Genomic DNA, 20,783 nt, shown 5'->3' with positions numbered 1-20,783 from the left:
TCATCACAACTCTATGAAAGACCTCAGTCCTGTCTCCTCATTTTACACTTTGCAGCTTTTGTCATTTCTTCAAGGACACTCATTCAGTTGCCACCAGAGTAAACAACTGGTAGCAGCTGAAGTCAGTGGGAGATCTGTCAGGACAATCTGGTCCTAATCAGAATTTATATGTAGTCCCAAACAAGTAAGCCACAAATGTTCACACTTGCCCATTATTTTCTGCTGCAGGAGTGGGTAGCAATCCCATGGCAAATACAAGGAGCTTGGCATATGAAATTGAGTCTGAGATCCTATAGGAAGAGGACATCCATTTACAAAATGCACAAGCTGATTTTTATCCCACTGGGCTCGTTTGCACACGAATCTTGGTGCCTGCCACTAGCAGGTTCTTTCCCCGTGTCTGGTTTGCCTTGTTTGGATTCTGTGCCTGTTTTCCAGTGAGATACCAGGAAGAGGAATGCCACACACGGTGCATGGCAGCACCTTCCTGGTGTTAGGCAGCAGATTGCACTGGCAGGCTGTGCACTGTGGTGCAGGCCTCTGTCATGACATGGACAATGGGTGTCCAGGCACCAGACATAAACAGTGTCCTGAACATGTCCCAGTAGCAGAGCTCTGTGATCATGGTATTTTTATCCATGATGTGCTTGCATCCTGCTGCTTGCATGTGTTTCTGTTGCTATTCACATCAGTTTTAGTATTTCTGTAGTGCAGGTAACATGGAAGCTATGTTTGTATACAATGTTTTCCACTTTCAGAATTTCAAGGCCACTTTGTGCCATATTTTTAGGTGAAGAATCTTTAAAATTTCAAGAAAATGTGCACCTTGTTTCTTATTATTTTGGTGTTTGTTTCCTGTTTACCTTATGGCTGAATTGTCCCTTTTGAGGCAGGAGTTTAAGTAGCTGAATATTCAAAAAATTTTTCTTAAAACTTATAAGTAAGTGTTTTTAAACTCTGTTCTATGAAGTTGTAGATTGCAAAAGATTGCAGGACAGTGACATATTTGTGTATTTAATTCCCTGAAAATGAAATAATTCCAAAATTTCCCCTCTTTGTTGATATGTTGTTTTTTGGTTTTTTAATTCCAAAGCTGCCGGCTTTCTTTTAATAGAGTAATGAGCAATGAATACTTGTGTTCATGGGTTTTAATCTTCTTGAGATTATGAGAAGACAGTTGCTTAGGCCCTCTTCTGGATTTCTAATGCCTGATAGCTTCTGGAAGTTCTTTTCTTGTCTTTGTGTTCTTCACTACCTCAGTGTTTATGTAAACAGTGTTTGTTTAAACAGTGGATGTTTATCACAAGCAAAGTCAAGGTGTATTCCCACTGTCTTTGAAAAGCCGTTAGACATTGTTGGTACACTTTAATTTCTTGTTGTTTCTGATGTTTTTCTTCTTGGCTCCCCTGTCAGTGGCCCTACCATGGTCGACCAAAGGAGAAAAGTTTCCTCTATGAGATTGTAGCTAATAAAAAAAATGGCATTGATGTTGACAAGTGGGATTATTTTGCAAGGTACATATCTTACATTTTATTATGAATTCCTCTTGACAAAATGCTACCGTATGTACAAAAATGATCATATGGTTAAACACTCTGTGCAATATTTCTAGGGATTGCCATCACCTGGGAATCCCCAATAATTTTGACTATAAGCGATTGCTTATCTTCACCCGGGTCTGTGAAGTGGGAAACCAGAAGCACATCTGCCCCCGTGACAAGGTGAGCAGGGGGAGCACCTGGGGCACGCAGGGGAGCTGTATCCCCTGGCTGGGGGTCCTGCCCCTGCTTCCTTAGCCCAAGAGGGAGAGAAGTATTGGCTGCTCTGAAAGTTTTTCTCAGAAGCTGCTTTTTGGGAGAGGGACAGAGCAAACCATTGTTTGAAAGGATTTGTGGCAGATCCTGTCAGGGGAGACTCTACAGACCCGTCAGATCTGCGTTATCCTGCTCCAGGCCTGCTGGGCAGGAAGTGAATGTGGCTGTGGTGAGGGACTGCTAAAGGGATGAGGGGTCCTCTCCACTGCCTGGGGTCACTGTCAACACTCTGCTCTCCTGCAGTGGCCTGAGCCAGTTTCAAAATTTGGAAATTATGAATAATAATCATTCTGCTTTATGCTGTGAATGGGAGGAGACAACTAATTTAATTGATTGATTGTTTTAATTTTCCTAGTAAGACAGTGGCAAAAGTAAATGCTAATAGGGTTTTTTTGATTCAGGAAGTTGGAAATTTGTACGAGATGTTCCACACCCGGAATTGCCTGCACCGGAGAGCATACCAGCATAAGACTGGCAACATCATTGAAATAATGCAAGTATATTTTCCTTTCCTTCCTTTTCAGTTTATATTTAAATTCCTGAAACAATCCATATCCATTTGGAATATTCAGAAAATCAATAAGGTGTGACAGAATAAAAGCTACTTCTGATTCTTGTGAAAAGACTTAGTGCTTAGGGTATCATAGAGGCTGTGGTTAGCAAAGCAAACAAAAACAGAAAGAGAGTAGGACAAAAGCATCCTTCCACATTAAATTAAATCAGAGGAAAATTGCTAAAGGCGTGAAGAAGCACAGTTTAAACCATTTAAACTGCTGACAGCTGAAGTCAAATCCTTATCTGCAAGTTAGAGACCACTTAGCTCAAACCGCCTGGTTACTAGAGCAAGGTTGCTAACAAAGTCATGAAAGAGCTCATGTAGTTTAGCTGAGGCCTGGCTTTGTGTTTATGTAATGCAAGATTTGTTCAGGACCAACTCAGCTGCCTACCTGCTGTTTTACCTCTCTTGTTGATGTTTATAGAATTTTCCCTATAACATTATTCTTTTTACTTTTCTTGAGAATCAGAAATACTTGTATCTCCAAATATTTTTTTCCTTAGGGTCTTGTCTGCTGGGTAACTGTTGAGTTTAGTAAAAAGGGATGTTAAGGATTACACAGTACAAGAGTGATTTGGATTGCTTTTATTTCATAAACTTCAGCTCCTGATTTAGGGATCCTCTAAAACTCAGACTAAAAATGCTCAGGTTTGACTGTACCTACATATAACAAGTAAAACATATTTTTTAGTTCAGAAAAACTCAGTTCTTGGCTTCCTATAATTTTAGCAGCCTTTCCAAAACAGTGTCCAAACTGGCAATGACAGCAAGGTACTTGGAAATTTGGAAGAACATAATCTTTAGATTATAATTTTTCCCATCTGAAAATATTACATGTTTGTGATGCTTTCCCTTTACAATGCTTTGTACCCTCGCAGCTAACTGGGGAGGCAGGGAGTCTGTAAAAGGGTTTGGTCATCTGTGAGGGAACCTTACTGCAGCTGAGGGACCATGTCACTGTTTTGCAGGGTTCTGCAATTGTCTCAGCAGTGCTAAACCCAGTCTAAAGCAGAAAAAAGTGAATTTGCTCTTTCATCTAAAGGTTACATTATGTTCTGAACCTGTCTTCAGTAAATCTCTGTTGGAATGTGCAGTGACAGCATGGAGACAAGATGTTGCAGTGATCAGTGTCTGCTGTGTGCTGGAGATACAGTTTCATCTGTTGTCTTCTGTTTATAACATACTAAATTGTTTCATTTTGCCTGCTGACCAGTGAGGTGTTTCAAAATGGTATTATCCTGAAGTCATAATTTTGTCTCAAACTAGGATAACAGAAGCCTTTCAAAAAGCAGACAAACATTTCAAAGTAAGAGGCTCTGGAGGAAAAGTGTATCGGATTTCTACAGCAATAGAGGACATGGAAGCCTACACTAAACTAACTGGTATGAGGTGTCAGAATTATTTTTTTAAGTAAAAGAGCATGGCTGCCTGTTAAAATGCTGGGTTTATTGCTTTTGTGCACAGAAGATGGGGCAGGCCTGGACTGTCTTATGCTTGTGATCTGAAATCTTGCTAGAAGGAGAGCAATACTTTCTAATTTAAATGACTTTTATGTTGTGAGAGAGAGAAAGAAGCACTAACTTTATATTCCATGTATGTTCAGGTTCAGCAGTGTTCGAAGGTCCCGCCTGTGCCCTGAGTTTGTTGCACTTGTCACAAGTGGCATGTGAGTGAGCTCTAAGTGGTACTGCAGGTGGCTCTGTCAGGTGAAGTTCTGGATGTGTTTTGTGGTGTGAAGCTGTTCCCAAAGCAGGTTCCAAACAGCTCTCGTGGGGTCTCAGGTTGCCCTGCTTGCCTGCCTCTCCTGCTGTGTGCTGTGGGGCCCTGGTGTTGCCTGGTTGTGTTCAGAGCTGCAGTGGGGCCAGGCAACCCTACTGCTTCAAGGCTCTGTGGTTGGCTCTGTGTGCAGAGCAGGGGTGCTGCAGGTCCTGCTCAGGGCTGCTCCTGATCACTGGCACCTCTTGCAGCACCTGTCTGCTACAGCTCACCAGGACTTCCAAGCCAACCCTCCTGAGTTTCCATCACCAAGCCTTAGCTGGCCCACAGAGAGACTGAAGAACTTCTGGGATGAAGTGACAGGGCCTGAGGGCACTTGCAGGGAATCCTGTGTGCCTTAGCCTTCGTCATGCTAAAGGCCTTCTGCTGGCAGTCCTTCATGTGCCACAGCCTCTGCAGTCTGCCCACACTCCTGCTGCTGCAGTGAGGAGTCCCCTCTGTCTCTGTGTGCCTCTGCTCAGGGCAGGACAAGGGTGGCTGCTTTGAGGGGCAGTGGTTGTTGGGGAACATGAGCTGCATTGCTGAGCAATGGAAGGCTGGGCAGAAAGGAAAGAATTGAGGTGGAGTTGTTCCAGGGGAATTGCTGGCCTGGCGGGTCCTGCTGTAACTACCTGCTTACCTCTGGTACCTGGTGAGGAGCACAGCTCAGGGCAAGGACAGCAGGGCCGTGCCCAGCCTCTCACAGTCTGCCACAGCAAGGAGCTGCTTGCTAGGACCATCTGTTCAGCAAGGAGGGCTGAACAGCAAGGGAGAGTGATGTGAGGAATGTTCCAGCATGTACAGTGGAGCATGTAGGACGAGTATGGCCTCCTCCTAAACCTCCTTCCTGCCTCTGGTGCTGTGGAAAGTAAGATTTTTCCTTTTTTTTCTTTTCGCTCAGGGAATTTTCTTCCAATTGTTGCCTAAGAGATGGGAATGAACAATACTTAAGAGAGACAAAAGATGTAGCCAAGGAGGAGGGGGAAGGGTGCAGTTTGCTACCATTCTCTTGGGAAGGGCAGAGTAGCGGGAGATTTTGGGTGAGGGGCTGGGCTGGGCTCAGCTCCGCTCACTCTCGCCCTTGGGATCAGAGGTGAGACGGGAAGGCTGCTGCCCTGGGGAGAATTTGCTGCCACCCCGGAGTTCTGTCCTGCGCTGCTTTCTGCTCACCGGGGCTGAGCTTCAGCTGCTGAACTGGGACCTTTCCAACACCAACACCCGACCTCACGGGGAAGGGGACCCCGGCCCCCTCCATTCCCAGAGGGAGTGTCTGTGGGAAAGGCCGGCCCCGGGTCGGTGCTGCCGGGCTTGGTGTTGGTTTGCCTTGTTATACACACACACACGCTAGTAAGGAACTGCTATGCCTTTTCTTGTGTCTTTGCCTGAAAGCCCTGTAATTTTAAAGTTATAATGATTCAGAGCGAAGGGGGTCATATTCTCCATTCCAGTGGAGGTTTCTGCCTTCCTTGGCAGACACCTGTCCTTTAATCCAGGACAAGTGCTTGCAACCTGGACACTCCTTAGGTTTGTTTCAACAGTCCCTGGTAAGTGATGCTTCTGTGAAATTGTCCAGTTATGGACCTCTACAAATGATGAACATCTGGGAGGTTTGTAGCAGGCACAGGTACTGCAAAGGCCCCGTGGAGGGCAAAGGCCTAAAGATAGGAAATGCCAAGTCATGGTGAATAGCAAGAAGCCCCTCTCTTCCACCTTTCGGACCCCAGCTTCTCTCTCTGTAACCCTATAGGTCACTCCCTTTTAACCCCTGCTACTGGACAATTTCTGATCCCCCTATACCCTATATAATGGGCTGTTTTACCCCGGTTCTGTAGAAGAGCTGTCACTGGAACTTCACAGATCACCCAATAAAGACATCACTGTGGAACGCCAGAATGGCCTTCTCCTCTCTCGCCCTGCGTCTGCTGGCCTGCGGTGCCGAGCAAGCTAAGAGCTGGAATCACAGAGAGCTGAGAATCACTAAAGAGCTGATATCCCTTATGCTTGCTAAAGGTAGCCAGCGGCTGAGAGCTGCTTGGGAATCTGGGCAGTCTGTCCCCATAAAGAACTGAGCTATCCAGCCCGTACAGCCTGCTCAGGGGCAAATCTGAACCCAGCAGGAGGCCGAATTAGAGGTTCTGCAGCAAAAGGTTCCCTAACTTTCTTCCATGGTGGGTGAAGAACCACCATGTGTTGCCTCCTGATTTGGCAGCAAATCCTAGTTCTAGTAAAGGCTGAGACAGCGAAGCATTCCTTGTCACTGCTGCTTTTGCACACGCAAGATGTTCATGGGCTTCTTATTTCCCCTGCGTTATCTATTCTTTGTCTGAAGAGACCTGGTCTGTGGTTCCTCATGGAGGAGTTCCTGGCTTTGGTTGACCTTGTCCATTAAACCAGTTGAAGGTGTTTTGGTACATGGCTCAGAGATTGTTCTGGACCCTGTTGGGAGCTCCTCAGGCCGGTTGCAGCTCCAGGTGGGCTCTTGCAGGGTTGTGCTTGCAGCATGTGTTGAAGCTGCCCAGGTGTTCCTGGCCAGGGAATGCAGTCATGGGGTGCAGATGAGGCCAGCAGCATCCTGGCAACAGCAGTCTCTAGGACAGCCAAAAATAACCTTTCTGCTCTGAAGCCACATCAAAAGAAGCCTGTCTTGCTCCACCTGGTGGTGGGAATCTTGCTGCATGTATCACTGTAGTGTGGAGTCAGGAGGGAGGATTTTGATGCTTGCATCCAAAGTCTGAGAAAACCTGAGGGCTTAATGGCCATTTTTTATTTTTTTACAAGACAGAGTCTTTACCCATGTCCTGAGCTAGTTAGTGGTGGAGTTTAGGATAGTCTGCTAAACAAGACTGGCTAAATAAGAGGAGAAAGTAATTTCTAGTGAAATAACAAAGTATGTTGCCAGGATGGGAATTGAGATAGTTTTTCTGCCAACAGTCATTGTGAATCTAATGATAATTAAGATAATATTGTGACTTCTCATTGTCAGACTTAGTTCCGTCATTCCCGGAAAGTGACTTTCCTGAACCAGCAGTTTTTTCTGGTTGCTTTAACCTTTGGCCCTGTTTGTTCATTTTACTGTGACACTGGATTGTGACTTACATAACAAAAATCAATGCAACTTTGGCAGACTGTGTCTACCTGGAAATTCTGCACTCAAGTGATCCAGAACTGGAGGAGGCACGAGAAATTTTGCGTAAAATAGAACGACGCGAATTATACAAGTTTTTAGGAGAGACTCGACCTGAATCAAAGAAGGAAATTATAAAGGTAATGTCCCTTAGCAGAAGGTTCTGAATTCTGTCCCCTTATAAATGTTCTTGAAGTTGCTGAACATCCATTTGTCTCTATGTGGGCTTTGTTTAGTTTGGGGGTTTTTTGTTATTTGCTATTTGAAAAATAGAGTCAAAAGTTTTCCTCCCATCTTAAACTAGCTGACCTATGAAACATATAAGAAATTGGGGAAAGTTTTATCTACAAACAGTCAGAAGAACCCCAACAGGTGGAAATTCAGAAGTTGAATTATTGCAGAAATATTTCCAGGAAAATCTTTTCTGAAAAATACAAAATTTTATAAAAGACTCTTGATTGAATCTAGTGATTGAAAAGGTTATTACATCATTTGATGTTACTTAAAATTTCCAGACAATCAGGAACTCGTTTGCTTTGAATCGTAATTTGTGTGCTTTGCTTTGAGAATAAATGTTAAACTGAACAATAGCTGCTGAATTTCTTGGTGTTAAATTCTGTACTAAGCATGAGAATGCATGCACTTTTCCCAGTCTTTTTCATGAGTGCTTTTCAAAGCAGATAGCAGTTTAATTCCTGTTGTCTTATTTCAAAATAATGCTATATTAGAGCTTACTTCAGCTGGCTCAGCTCTTTTAATGTGCTATACTGTGTTATCAGATCATCAGTTACTTATCCCCAAATTTAAGGCATAATGGTGAAAATTTTCCATTTCTGATTTCCAGAAGTGGATGTCTGTATCTAGAAAGCCTTCATTAAAATAGTTCGGCTCTTTTAAAGAATAAGGTTAGAAAAGGACTACTAGATGTAACTGTTCATCTTTTTGTTTGAAGAGAAGCTTTGCTTGTGTTCTTTGTTTACGAAAAAGTCATGTTAAGAGATTCTGTATTACAAAAGCAGGAGGAAATAGGTGAAAGCAAGCATTAAATGGTTGTACATGGATTGTCAAGTTTTTGCCCTTCTGAGGAGAAGGTTGGGGTAAGTGGCCCAACAAATAAGGAGACAGGTGTGAGAGCAAATGTTATGATTTCCACCTTTAAACAGCTCCTTTTAGAAGCTTGGTTAATGAAAGGAAAACTCCCACTTTGAAAGTGCAGCCAGAGACATTGCATCTTGGGGTATCCAGGGTGTTTTGAAGGGAGACTGGATCCCTGTTGGTGCTGTAATTATATCCAGCCAGTGCTTTGCAGCTCGGCGTGCACAGCTGAGGGCTTGAGGGAGGATGTTTCCCTCTGTAGTGCCTGTGGCAGGAATGTCAGAGGCTCAGCCTCCTCCCAGCGCTGCAGAGGAGCTGCACAAGACAAAGCTGTGTCTGCTCTGCTCCTTCTCACACCACAAGGTTGTGTTTAGAACCACTGAATGGTTTGGGTTGGAAAGGACCTTTAAAGGCCATCCAGTCCAACCTCCTGCCATGGACAGGGACGACTTCCACTAAACGAGGTTGCTCCAGCCCTGTGCGTTTCTGTGATTCTCAAGCTGGCCAGAGCCAGGGGAAAATCCCGAAGAGCTTGAGAGTTCTCAAATTCGGGTTGAGTTTCCAGTTAATGCAAACTAGAGAGGTAATTTCAAAATGATGCAAGCAAAGTTAGGCAGTAAGTTAACCCATACACATTCTGATACAGAGTAGAAATAATTACAAACAGGCTGCCTCAAGCCTGTTTCCTCCTGGCAAAGTTTTTCTCCAAGCTTGCTCTCAGTCTTTCTTTGGTTTCTTGAGTCACTGCAAACCACACATGTGCCTTAGCTTGTCAATGTGTGTGATTTTCTACTCATCAGTCTCTGCACCTCTGCAATGAACAAATCAACAGAAAAAAACCCCAAAAAACCAAACAAAACCAAACCAAAAAACAACCCAACTACATCTAGCAGAATTCCTTCCCTTCTGGACGGTCTCCAGACTGCTCTGGGCTGCACTCCCATGAGTCTCAGTTGCTCCCAGGAAATCTTGGTGCTTCAAATTTTGCATCTTCCCTAGAACACAGCAGCCCTGAAAAAAGGCCACAGCCTTTGAATGAGGACATTTCAGTGGGCAGCTGTTCTCCATCTAACCATGCTCCTGTGCTTTGTGTTAGCCTAAAGTGTCAGCAGGGAATATTCCCTTGGGGCCAAAACCAAACAAAACCCCTTTGTGGGTTTTAGCTTTTGTGGAGTACTTTAGTGGAGTACTTTTTGTGGGTTTTTTTATTTTGTGGTTTTCTGTCTCTTGTGGGTTTTGTATGTTTTACTGCATAGATACAAAAGCTTTATCAGAGGGTAAGATCCTGCAGCCCTTAATTTGAAAAGTTCAGTGGAAATGTCTAGTATTCAGCTTTGGGGAACTTAATTGTAACACATTTGTATTGTAAAACAGTTGATTGAAGGTACTTATTTCCTGCTTCCATGCTTCAGCATTCTGGATGTTGCACTCCTGCTCTCCCCCTGCCCCATCACCGGGTGTAAAGCTCCTCCTGCACAGACTGGCAGATTTTGGGTTTTCTCATTTGCATACGTTTGGTTTGTTTCTAAAAACTGGGTTTTATACTAATGGCTATGGTGTACAGTAATTCAAACAACCAGATTGTTGCAAGAGTCTTGTCAAGCTGTGAAGAATTGAGAGCTTTAGTTTAAAAACATATTGTGTCACCTGTTGTGTTGCCTTGACCTAGACCTGAGAGTGCATAAATGTAATTTGAGTTACTGAGTTAATCCTTTGGTTTGGTTTCTTCCAGAGTAACAGCCTGACAGAAAGCATTGCTAATTCCAAGCCAGAGAAGGACCCTCCAGATGTGGAGCTAAAGGCTGAGAATTTCATAGTTGATGTAAACACCTCTCAGAGCGGGTTCAAGTAAAAACTTCTCCATCACAGAGGGCCTTGCGTAGCCTGGTGGAAGAACAAACACACAGGGTGTCTGTGGCTGCAGCCTGGCTCCCTTTGAGGCTCAGAGGTTTCCTGTTGGGGGTTTGCTGTGGTGGGAGGGTGTGGGGCAGGCAGGGGGAGCCTCACTGGGCTGTCACCTGTACACTGCTCCTGGTGACAGATGGGCTCTCTTGTCACTGTCCTTCCCCCGACAAGGAGCAGTGGAGAAACCTGTGGGGTTTGATACACGGCTGTCAATGGCAGCACCAGGGACCACTGGATGGGTCAGGAAGGCAGGAAACCCCCAGAGGGAGGAAAGAGGCAAAGTGACCTCCAGGCTCCAGGTGCTGCGCTCCTGATGCCTGGCAGGCACAAAGCACCTGCTGCCACGGCTGGGGCTGCAGCCAGCAGTGTGGGAGGGAAGCCTGAGGCACAGGAGGGAGCTGGGGCAGTCTGCAGGCATCACCCAGCTCAATCCCTGCTCTCAGCTCATTCTGGGAAGAGAGAGTGGCTTTCCACAGAGTGCATCACGAGCCGCTCCTGCAGCGCCCTTGCACTGAAGGTTCCCTTCACTGGGCCAGACGGGAGCAGCTCACTGAGCTTTACAGAATTTGCCTGGGCTTTTCCCACCCCACAAACTGAAATCGTAGGGAAGTGGGTCCCTGCTGACCACAGAAGTGTTGGTGTACCAGACTGATGTAAATGATGTCTAAACCTCATGCTTATGATTGTAAGCTCTGCTGCAGCCTCTGTAGGTTGTTTTGGGGAGGCCCAGGCTAGCAAGGGACAAGTCCACTTCCAGTGCTGGAAACTGGAATGTTTCAGAGCACAACTGGGAGCTGGTCACTGTAAATGTGAATATCCACCTGGCAGCATCAGAGCAAGAGGGGGTAGAAGAAAATACAAATACCAGATTGTTTTTTTAAGTAATAATTTGTTAAATACTGTCTCATTTGATGACTGTAATTTTCAGGAGTGGGATGTGTGTGGCCTTTTGTATTTATTGTGAGAAAACTAAAGACAAACATTAACAAAAGCCATTTTCTTTTTTGTACGTGCAAGGTTATCAGCATGGATTATGGAATGAAGGAACAGAATCCAATTGATAAGGTTCACTTCTATTGCAAGGCTGATCCTTCCAAGGCAGTTAAAATCAGTAAAGAACAGGTAGGTTTTTACTTTCCTTCTGAAAAGCATTTTTACCACCTGTGATGGAAGTGATCACAGTCCTGGGTGGTTGTTCATGCAGGATTTGTGAAGAGGTGGTGGGATCCATGGCCTTGCAATCTTCAGTGTGTGTTGTACTGTGACAGTCTGGAACCCTGACAGCCTTTGCCTATGGACAGTACTTAAATGGAATACAATAGGAGTTGGAATATCTCAATTGCTTTGGATAAAACTCAGGGATTGTAGTGGAGCTTCTTACTGCTTTCCTTCTGTATTCTAAGAAATACTAAAGCTTTTTCTGCTTTATTTCAAAGGTTTCAAAGCTTTTACCCAAAATATTTATGGAGCAGGTTGTCCGGGTTTATTACAAAAGTCAGGATCCACATATTATTTCAGCTGCAAAACAGTACTTTGTTCAGTGGTGCATGCAGAATGATTTCACCAAACCACAGGTAACAAATTCACTCAATTATATTTCTTGTTTAGAGCTCATAATCTTAATCCATAAACTTGCTTTTTCAGTAACAAGTTGGACATTCAGGCCTTGCCTTTGTGGCAGAGGCACCCACTCACTCACCTAACCCCTGGTTTTATCACAGCTCCCAGCTGGGGGTGCTTTGGTTTCACTGGAGTAGTGCTGGAGACACCTGAAAGTACCATAGGATCACAGAATCATGGAATGGGTTGGGTTGGAAGGGGATCTTGAAGATCACCTTGTTCCAAAGCCCTGCCATGGCAGAGACACTTTCTGCTAGACCAGGCAGGGGAAAGAGCTGCATCCTCAAACAGGAGAGGAGTGCTCCTGGGTGGGGATGCAGGCATGGAAAACTGGGTAAGGCCCGTCTTTAAGGTCATTCTTCTGGCCTCTGTCTGTTAGAGCAGGTAATTTTAGAAGGGCTTGTTACAGATGGATCAAGCAACAGCTCTCCCTGGTTGTAGAGTGTGGTTGTGTCCTCTGAGCACATTGTTTGGGTTCAGGCACATCCACCCTGCAGGCCCTGGCGTGCTGCAGAGCACAGCAATGTGCATCTCACCAGCCAATTTCTGATCTTAGGCAGCTGATGGTCTGTGTTGGAATGCCTGAGCACAGATTCCCACCTGTATCTGCCTGGGGTGAGCCCCACTGCCTCAGCTGCTGGACAACCCTGCTTGTTTCAGACAGTGCAGGGCACATCCAGCCCCAAGGGGAGCTTGATTGCAGCAGTGCTGATGAGGGGCTGTGCTGAGGTCACAGGAAACACTCTCATGATTCTGTTAGTAGACCAGTGACCTTCCAGATTTTCTGGTAATAATTTAGGAAGAACTGGACTGCCAGTGGTGATGCCTTCTCAGGCAGGGCACTTTTGTCTCCCCACCACTCACTGCAGCAGTTTCCACCTCTGGGATGCACAGTCACCAGTGTTTATTGATTTACAAAGATTCTGGGACCTTGGATTGATTTTTTCCAGTTCAGCCTGAGGGTAAGCTGCTTTTCCCTGGCCTTAGAATGGAAAGCAAAAGTGAATTAATGTTTCCTGTATTTTCATACTAGGATGGTGATGTTGTTGCTCCTCATCTAACTCCAATGAAGGAAACCTGGAATAAGATGACAGATGATGAACACAGGAGAGCCTCAGAACCCAGCTGCAAACAAAGGCTTTCTTTTGATAAGTAACAGGTTTCTTTTTGGTGCTATTCAGTGTCCTTCCTCAGAAGCTGAGTAAATTTGAGCATCAGCTTTTTTAAAAGCTGGTTGGACGGCCTGGAATAATTCACAGAACAATGCAGAATGTATTTTGCAGTACAGAATGTTTTAATGGAGATACTTAAAGTGCATATTCCAGATGGACTTCTAAAAACCAATTTATTACAACAGAGTAAACTCAGTTCTCATTGATTTTTTAATGTAGTGGCACTGTGTAGCAGGAGTAACTTTAAAAATTGCAATTCATTGTTATTACAAGATTTTGCTACTCCATCCAGTCCTGATCCCTTCCTATTGCATGACTTAGCAGAAAAAATCCCAGCCCAGGTTTGATGGGGTTTTTGGGGGGGTTGGGGTTTTCTTAGTGTCTGAGGAAAAGAGGGATAAGTATGCTTCTGAAAATACAGTGAGGTAAAGAAGAAATTACCAAGAGTGGCATCTTCAAAGTTAACAAAATTAATTTAATGGAAAAAAAAAAAAGGGAGGGAGAGGGGAATCTTTTGATAATCAAAGATTATATTTCTGGTATTCAAAAAGCTGGTGCAGGCCTCTTGCTACAAGTGACCACAATTTTTATTGAAGTAACAATGCATTGCACTGCCATGCAGCCTTTTATTGTTTTATTGTGTATTTTTGATACATAGAATGTTATATTTTTTACTGTCTGTCCTGCAAAGACTGCTCAAAAGGCCAGTGGTGTGAGTGGTTGCAGGAAGGGCGAGCTGCCCAGGTGTTTGCCAGGGCTCAGGTGTGCAGAGAGGGCAGTGCCTGCAGGGCTCTGCCCTGCTCTGCCCGTCCTGCACCAAGTGCACCTTGGCTCTGCTTTACACTGTACTGGGCAGGCAGGCTCATCAGGAATCCCTCCGTTCTTGTATCTGCTCTGTTCTCCTGGACCTCATGGCTGTCCCTGTATCTTTTTTCTGTCTCTTGTAGTTCTGTGAGGGTTCTTACAGTTTTCCTGTACTGGCAGTACTGGTGTGAGTGTTCTGAATGTCTGTGCTGTTGGACAAATGAAGACCATTTTCCTCTCATCTTTTACTCAGGTCTAAGAGGAAGGCTGCTTTCATTAAATAAAACCTCAAAGCTTAAAAAAGTCTGACCACAAAACTAAAAACAAAAAGGTTCAGTAATACTCAGGAGTTGGAGCAATCTGTGGCCTTTATATCTGGAAAGGGGAGAGAGTTGTTGAACATCTGGCTCAGGCAGTCAGATGTGGGTGGCCAGGGTAGGTCCTGAAAAACAACCCAGTGGGAAGGTGCTGTGATAGAACTCCACAACCCCTGTAATATCTCCTTTGCCCTTTTTATCCTGGGAACTGATGCTGTTAGAGGGAGGGAAAATGAGTAGCCAGGTACTTTTGCTGCTTATATATCTTTGCTCATGTGTCTGAAGGTGTAACCTCTGGTGCTCCTGTCTAACAGTATTTCAGACCTGCAGATGGACCAGATTGGTTAGAAGGGCTTGTGACCCCTTTAAAAGCTTTTAAAAAATTTGCTATTCCTCAAGAAACAATATTTTAGAGATATCATTTATCTCCCTTGTCTATATAAGATTGAGTTGCATTTTGATATAATTTTGTTCTTGTTGATTTGGTTTGTTTTTAATTTGTTACTAACTGTGCACTTTATACTTGGGAAAGTTCTTCTGTTTATGTTAAACCAAAAGTGTGTACTTAAATTTAAGTTCTGAGGGCATTTCTTTTCTCGGCATGTTCATCTGAGGCTCTCTGAAGAATAAATTTGTAAACAATGATTTACTATTCTTTTAAAAAATTGCAGTGTGTGGATTTTATTAAAAACAGTCTTACTGTGCCATTCCAAGCAGCCAAGGTGTTCCTGCCTGCTGTCTGTGGGAGAACTTCCATCTGAAGAGGTTCTTGGTTCCTGTCTCCTCGTGGGCAGTGGGGTCCAGGCTCAGGGAGGGTCCCAGCACTGCTCGTGCTCAGTGTGGCCCCCTGGCCCTGCCACAGCCTGGGCAGCCACCCCAGGGGCCAGGGCAGCCTTGGGTGCTGCTCCAGCTGCTGGGGAGGCGAAGGTGAAGCCCTACCTGACCAGCCCTGTCACCTTCTGTGCTGAGGGGACAGTGGTGGTGTCAGCCTCAGTGAGCTGGGTTGGGTGAGCAGGGCTGGACCAAAGCCTGGCTGCAGGACTGGGTTCAGAGTGTGGGTTATCAGTGGCACAAGTCTTGTGCTAGGGGTGGTGCTGGCTCTAGTTCCAGAGGCCCATTACTGCTGGACAGGGTCCACCCTCAGCGCATTTGCAGATGGGGAGACGTGGCTGGAGCTCCAGAGGGATGTGCTGGGATCCAGAGGGGTCTGACCAGGCTGCAGAAAGGGTCTGACAGGAACCTCCTGAAGGTCACAAAGAGGAAGTGCAATGCCTGCATCTGGGAAGGATAATTTCCTTCACCAGGATATGTTGAGGCCACCCACCCATGAGGAGGTGTAGAGGAAGGGATCCAGGAGTTCAGGCTGGGGGGGTAGGTGGGTGTAAAGCTGGGGCTCTGTGGGATGCAGGCCTCACAAAATTGCAGATTTAGGGACAGGAGCTGACATCAGGTGAGGTCATGGGGTGATACTTAGCTGGATGTCCAGCTGTGCTGCCGCAATAAATACATCAAATGTGGTCAGACCAGACAGGCCTGTGCCCTCCAATGGAGCCCCATGAGCCACCCCTGCCTGGAATCCCCCTGAAGGGCTGGTTCTGCTGCTTGGACAGGGGGGGTGGACAAGGAGGAGGAGGAGGAGAGCTGGCCCAGCCTCCAGGAATGAGGCTAAACCCTGTCAACCAGGCAAGAGACAACAGGTTGTGGAGCTCTGGCTGGGAAGAGCTCTTGTCATCCCCTCCTGAGGAGGAAGCCCTGGTCCTCACAGGGTGACACACAGACGGTGTGACTGTGCCAGAGGGGGGATGAGTCCCTGGAGCAGCGCCCCAGGCTGACCCCCACTCTTGCTGTGGCCACACAGCCCAGGCTGGGACAAGACATGGCTGTCACAGCGGCTGGCCTGCTCTCCCCCCACATCCTGCACACATTCACAGAGCCATTCAAGGGGCAAGGATGAGGCCAGAAGTTTATTGAGGAATGGTGACCATGCTGTCCCCAGCACTGCCAGAGCCAGCCCTGGGGCAGAGGCTGCCTGGGCTTGCTCAGTCCTAAAGTGTCTCTGCTCTTGAAGCTTCCTTCTCCCTGTGGGGCCCTGCCATGCACGGCTCTGCCAGTGCCCTCCCCCTGGGGCAGCTCTGCCTCATCCCAGCCTGGTGGTTTGGGGTTGGGCTGGGGGTTAGGGTTGGGGTTGGGGCTAGGAGTAGAGTTCGGGTTCGGGTTAGTTGTGCTATGCCACTGTGGGCCCATGCACACACCCTGGGCTCCCCAGCCACATGGCAGCAGCGCTGCAGGCCTGAGACGCCGCTGCTGGTTCTTCCAGTCACGCTGCCCCCGCCGGCTGTTCTTTCCCCGTGAAATCGGGATATTATTGGGAACAGGTGAAAGAAGGAGGGGGTGAGGCTGGTAGCATCCAGAAGGCCCTGCAGGTGCTGTCAGGGAGCAGCTGTGTTCGAGACATCAGTCCAAAGAATCCCCTCTCCTGCACCTTTTTCCTTGGGTGTCTTTGTTGGGGTCAGGCCAGACCCCACATTTCCAGGTCCTGGATGCAGAACTGCTCCCGCTGTGAGAGGGTCTCGTTGTCGAAAGTCTCGCAGGGCTGGCTGCCCCCGTGGTGCAGGTCCCCGTCCAGCCACAGCCCAAACCTTCCGCTGCGAATGTGCCAAGAGCGCGGTCAGCTGCGACCCGCCTCCTCCATGGCCGGAGACCTCCCACGCCGCCTCCCGGGCCACCAGCCACCTCCCGTCCTCACTCTCTGCTCCCCAAAACGGACATGAGACGGGACAAGCAGCTGGCCCAGGTCTGTCCCCGTGCCTGCAGGCAGGGAGCGAGCAGGGAAGGGGCTGGGAGCGGACAGGGAACCGGCAGCAGGCAGTAGGGTCAGAGAATGAAAGGCCCAGCGCTGCTGGACAACCGGTGCCAGTGTTTTGGGGTTCAAACCATCACGATGTGCTTGGACCCAGCTCCGTAGGGCAGTCTGGGTTCCTGTGATGACTCTGATGGCCATCGGGCCTGGGGGCCCTCTGAGCCGCTGAAGTTGCCGGTGCAGTTCCTACCTGCCCCCACCGACCATCAGCAGATTCACATCCCCGTTCACAAAGAAGTCGTTCCTGCCCGTCCACCTGAACACCTGCATGGGGACGGCACACAGGGGACCGTGGGCTGGGGCAGTGTCCCCATCCCCATTCCTGTCCCTGTCCTGCGAGGATCAGCTGGGGGCTGCTGAGCCAAGCTGGCTCTGCTCGGGCATCTCCGTGTTCCACACCTCCGGGAGACCTGGCCGAGCCTGTGGTTCGGATCCATCCCTGCCAACAGCCCTGTGGGCCCTGCCAGGGCACAGCTGCCCCCACTAGCGCCCCGTCACACGCACAGCGGGGCCCGGCATGGCTGCTCCATGCTCTGCCAGCCTAGAGCTGCGACCGCCCTGCCATGTGAGGGACCCCGGTGACACCCAGCTGGGCATGGTCCCCTCCCTGAGCTTCCCTCCCCGACACTGCCTGGGTTTCGCCTTCTCCCCCCAGCCCTGGGCAAACCCGGGGGCTGCTGCCAGCCCGGTCCCCCGGCTGCTGTCCCCACGTCCGGCCAAGCGCAGCCCCGTCACCCCGGATCCCCCCAGCGCCGCGGGGACCCCCAGGCACGGCGCGGCCCTCGGGGCACCGCCAGCCCCGGCCCGGGTGCCCCTCGGCCGGCAGCCCGCGGCCCACCTTCAGCTCGGGGCTGAAGGAGAAGAGGAAAGTCTCCCCCGTGCCGTAGAAGCCGCTGCTGCTGCGAATGGCGGTGGCGGAGAAGGCACCGAAAGCCTGGGGAAGCAGAAGTGGGAGACTCACGGGGCTGCGTTCAGAGGGGCTCCCAGAGCCGGGACGTGTCCCCGTCCTGCCCGCAGAGCGAGGAGGCGCCCGAGCCCCGAGTGACGCGGGGCAGCCGGGCTGGGGAGGGCACGGCCGTACCTGCGCCTCCGTGTCCCTGATGAACAGCAGGGCCGGGGAGTCCGGCCGGGCCCCGCTCCGGTACAGCGTCCGCAAGCTGAAGCCGTCCCGCCCGGTGGAGTAGAGCAGGTGCCAGGGTTGCTGCGTCAGCCGCGGGGGCAGCTGGGGGCCCAGCTGGGGCACAGCGGCCTCAGTCGGTGCTGACCGGCTGAGCATCCTCCCCTGCCCCAGCACTGACCTGAGATTCATCGAGAGTCCTCCCGGGAGGAGAACCCATCATTCCTCCAAGCAGCCTCCAAGCACCCACCTGAGCATCCTTCCGAGAGATGTTTCCAAGCACCCTCCCCCTTCAACACATTCCCAAAGCGTCCTCACCCTACAAACCCTTCTGAGATGGTTCCCCAAGCATCTTTTCCCCCAAGAGGTGACTGAGGTGACCCAGGCACAGAGAATGTCACCCATCTGGCCTCACAGGGGACCATTGCTGGTAGGACAGTGGTCACGGCTGTGGGGACGGGGCAGACAGGCAGGGTGGGGTCCCTGTGCAGGCGGGGGTGCCTCACCTCCTCGATGTCCCTGTCCCGCAGGATGCTGCTGGGTGTGCTCAGCACCAGCCTGCACGGCTCCTCCTCCGCTGCTGCCGGGGCTCCGTCCCAGCCCCGCTGCCCCTCTCCAGCTGGGTCCTCGCATCCCATGGGCAGCTCCTCGTCTTGGTCGGGCTGGGGGCAGCAGGAGATGAGCATCGCTGCGGGCCCGAGGGAGCAGCAGCTCCCGAACCCGCCCAGCGTGGGGCGCCTCCCATCCTCTGTCCAGGGGCTGGGAGAAGGGGCCCCAAGCCCACGGGAATGGGCAGCAGGCTGAGCCTACAGCCCAGCTCCCGGCTGCCTGCTGCTCCTGGCAGCCCAGGCCCCATGCCGTGCCGTGCCGTGCCGTGCCGTGCCGTGCCGTGCCTTGGCACCCCGCCAGGCCGTGCCACCGCTGCACACGGAACTTCAAGGGTGTATGGCCACCCAAGGGGGAGGAAGCGGTGGAGGAGGAGGAAGAGAAGGCAGGGAAGGCTTCTGCAGCTGCAGCCCCGTAGAAGAGGTGAAGCCTTGCCTTTTCCCTCTTCGCTCACGGCCAGGCTGACCTCGCAGCGTGGAAGGGGTCGGGAATGTGCCGCGGTCCTGGTGGCCGCTAGTGACAAGTGTCTCAGCCAGCCACGAGTTCAGGCTGTGGGTGCAGCCCATGCCCAAGGGCGGGCGGGCAGCAATTCCCTGCCCTGAGGGGGCAAGAGGGATGAGCGAGTGCAGCCCCGGGGCGCAGGAGATCTGCCCCGGGATCCTGGGGAGGCAGCGGCTGCAGGGGCAGGTCCCGCTGTGCCCATCACCCCCCGCACCTCCCCAGCCTCGCCCTGTCCCCAGGGCAGCCCCTCTGTCTGTCCAGCCCCGTGTCCAGCCCGGTGGGTGCCTCCCAGCGCTGCCCCAGAGCTCCTTCCTCGCTGTCTCTCCCGCGATGGACCTACCAGGGGCTGGTAGCCGTACCGGAGCCCCCTCATTGCCGCTGTTTCTGGGGTGCTGGGGCTGCGCCGCAGGGAGCCCTGGCCACCGCCCGGGGTTAATGTTCAGCCGCCCGGCCGCTCCCTGGCCACGGGTGCGTGACAGGGCTGGCGCGGGTGCCAGCGGCTGTCCCGGCTCGGGGTGCGTGGGCAGGCATCCCGCTGCAGACAGGCCGCGCCGGCCCGGGGCTGTCACCTCTTCTGCACCCCGCGGTCACCCGGGGCCAAGCACAGAGCCCCAGGCCGGGGCTGCCCTTGCGGCCCGTGCAGAGCCGCTCTTTGCAACACAGCTGTGGCAATGCTTGCGGCAACTGCCAACACCTGTGGTGGGGTGACCCTGGCTGGGCACCAGGCACCTGCCAAGGCCTCTCTTACTGCCCTCCACAGCTGGGCAGGGCTGAGAAAATACAGCAAAATGTTCATGAGTTAAGGGCTGGGTGCGACCCCTCATCCAATACTTTCAGGGCAAAACAGACTTGAATTAGAGATATTAACTGAATTTATTACTGACAAAATCTGAGCAGGATAATGAGAAGTAAAATAAGACCTTAAAAACACCTTCCCCACACCTCTCTCCTTCCCAGCTCTGCCTCCACCCCTCCAGCAGTGCAGGGAGATGTGGAATAGGGGTTATGATCAGTTCATCACCTGCTGTTTCTGCTGCTGCTCAGGGAAAAGAGTTGCAGTCCTTCCCCTGCAGGTGGATCTCTGCACCCCCAGGCCCTCCATGGGCTGTAGGGGCACAGCTGCCTCTGCATGGGCTTCCCCACGGAACCCCAGGGGAATCTCAGCTCCAGCTCCCGAAGCAGCTCCAGCCCCTCCTCCTGCCCTGCCCTGGGTGTGTGCAGGACTGTTCCTCTCACGTATTTTCACTCTGCTCTTCTCTGATTGCAATTACATCTATGCAGTAACTTTTTTCTTCTACTTAAATCCCTGATCCTCGAGGCATCACCACCATCTGTGCTGGGCTGGGCCTTGGCCAGCAGTGGCACCATCCTGGAACCATCTGGAGCTGGCTCTGCCAGACACAGGGCAAGTTTCTGGCAGCCTCTCACAGAAGCCACTCCTCTAGCCACCCCACTACCAAAACCTGGGCACACAAACCCAGTACAGGAGGCCCTGGTGGCAAAGGACCCTCACTCTGAGGGAGCCAGCTTGGGACTT

General features: G+C 50.0%; 2 protein-coding genes across 2 annotated transcripts in view; one reads left to right on the top strand and one right to left on the bottom strand.

The window, feature by feature from the left end:
* Positions 1-14,827, top strand: part of SAMHD1 (SAM and HD domain containing deoxynucleoside triphosphate triphosphohydrolase 1) — a 29,508-nt gene extending 14,681 nt beyond the window's left edge. Inside the window, exons 8-16 of the mRNA XM_030963060.1 lie at positions 1,414-1,514; positions 1,613-1,721; positions 2,216-2,307; positions 3,637-3,752; positions 7,250-7,389; positions 10,077-10,166; positions 11,267-11,371; positions 11,686-11,823; positions 12,903-14,827. Coding sequence (XP_030818920.1) covers positions 1,414-1,514; positions 1,613-1,721; positions 2,216-2,307; positions 3,637-3,752; positions 7,250-7,389; positions 10,077-10,166; positions 11,267-11,371; positions 11,686-11,823; positions 12,903-13,025 — 1,014 coding nt within the window. The 3' untranslated portion in view covers positions 13,026-14,827. The remainder of the gene's footprint in view (positions 1-1,413; positions 1,515-1,612; positions 1,722-2,215; positions 2,308-3,636; positions 3,753-7,249; positions 7,390-10,076; positions 10,167-11,266; positions 11,372-11,685; positions 11,824-12,902) is intronic.
* A 1,844-nt stretch (positions 14,828-16,671) lies between these two features.
* Positions 16,672-19,619, bottom strand: TLDC2 (TBC/LysM-associated domain containing 2). The gene is made up of 6 exons (XM_030963587.1): positions 19,587-19,619; positions 18,646-18,801; positions 18,104-18,256; positions 17,861-17,956; positions 17,213-17,286; positions 16,672-16,807 (listed from the first exon to the last, which is right to left on the bottom strand). The coding sequence occupies exons 1-6, from the start codon at positions 19,617-19,619 to the stop codon at positions 16,672-16,674; spliced, it is 648 nt and encodes a 215-aa protein (XP_030819447.1).
* Between the last annotated feature and the right edge of the window lie 1,164 nt (positions 19,620-20,783).

This window comes from Camarhynchus parvulus, chromosome 20 (assembly GCF_901933205.1).
Source record: "Camarhynchus parvulus chromosome 20, STF_HiC, whole genome shotgun sequence".
Lineage (NCBI taxonomy): Eukaryota > Metazoa > Chordata > Aves > Passeriformes > Thraupidae > Camarhynchus > Camarhynchus parvulus.
Note: the sequence above shows the minus strand (reverse complement) of the source record. Positions and strands in the feature narration are given on the sequence as shown.

Coding starts and splice junctions, on each gene's coding strand:
- TLDC2 (XM_030963587.1), bottom strand. CDS start 19,619: ATGAGGGGGCTCCGGTACGGCTACCAGCCCCTG. Junction 18,802..19,586: donor GGTACGGCTACCAGCCCCTG/GTAGGTCCATCG, acceptor TGCTGCCCCCAG/CCCGACCAAGACGAGGAGCT. Junction 16,808..17,212: donor CTGATGGTCGGTGGGGGCAG/GTAGGAACTGCA, acceptor GCACATTCGCAG/CGGAAGGTTTGGGCTGTGGC.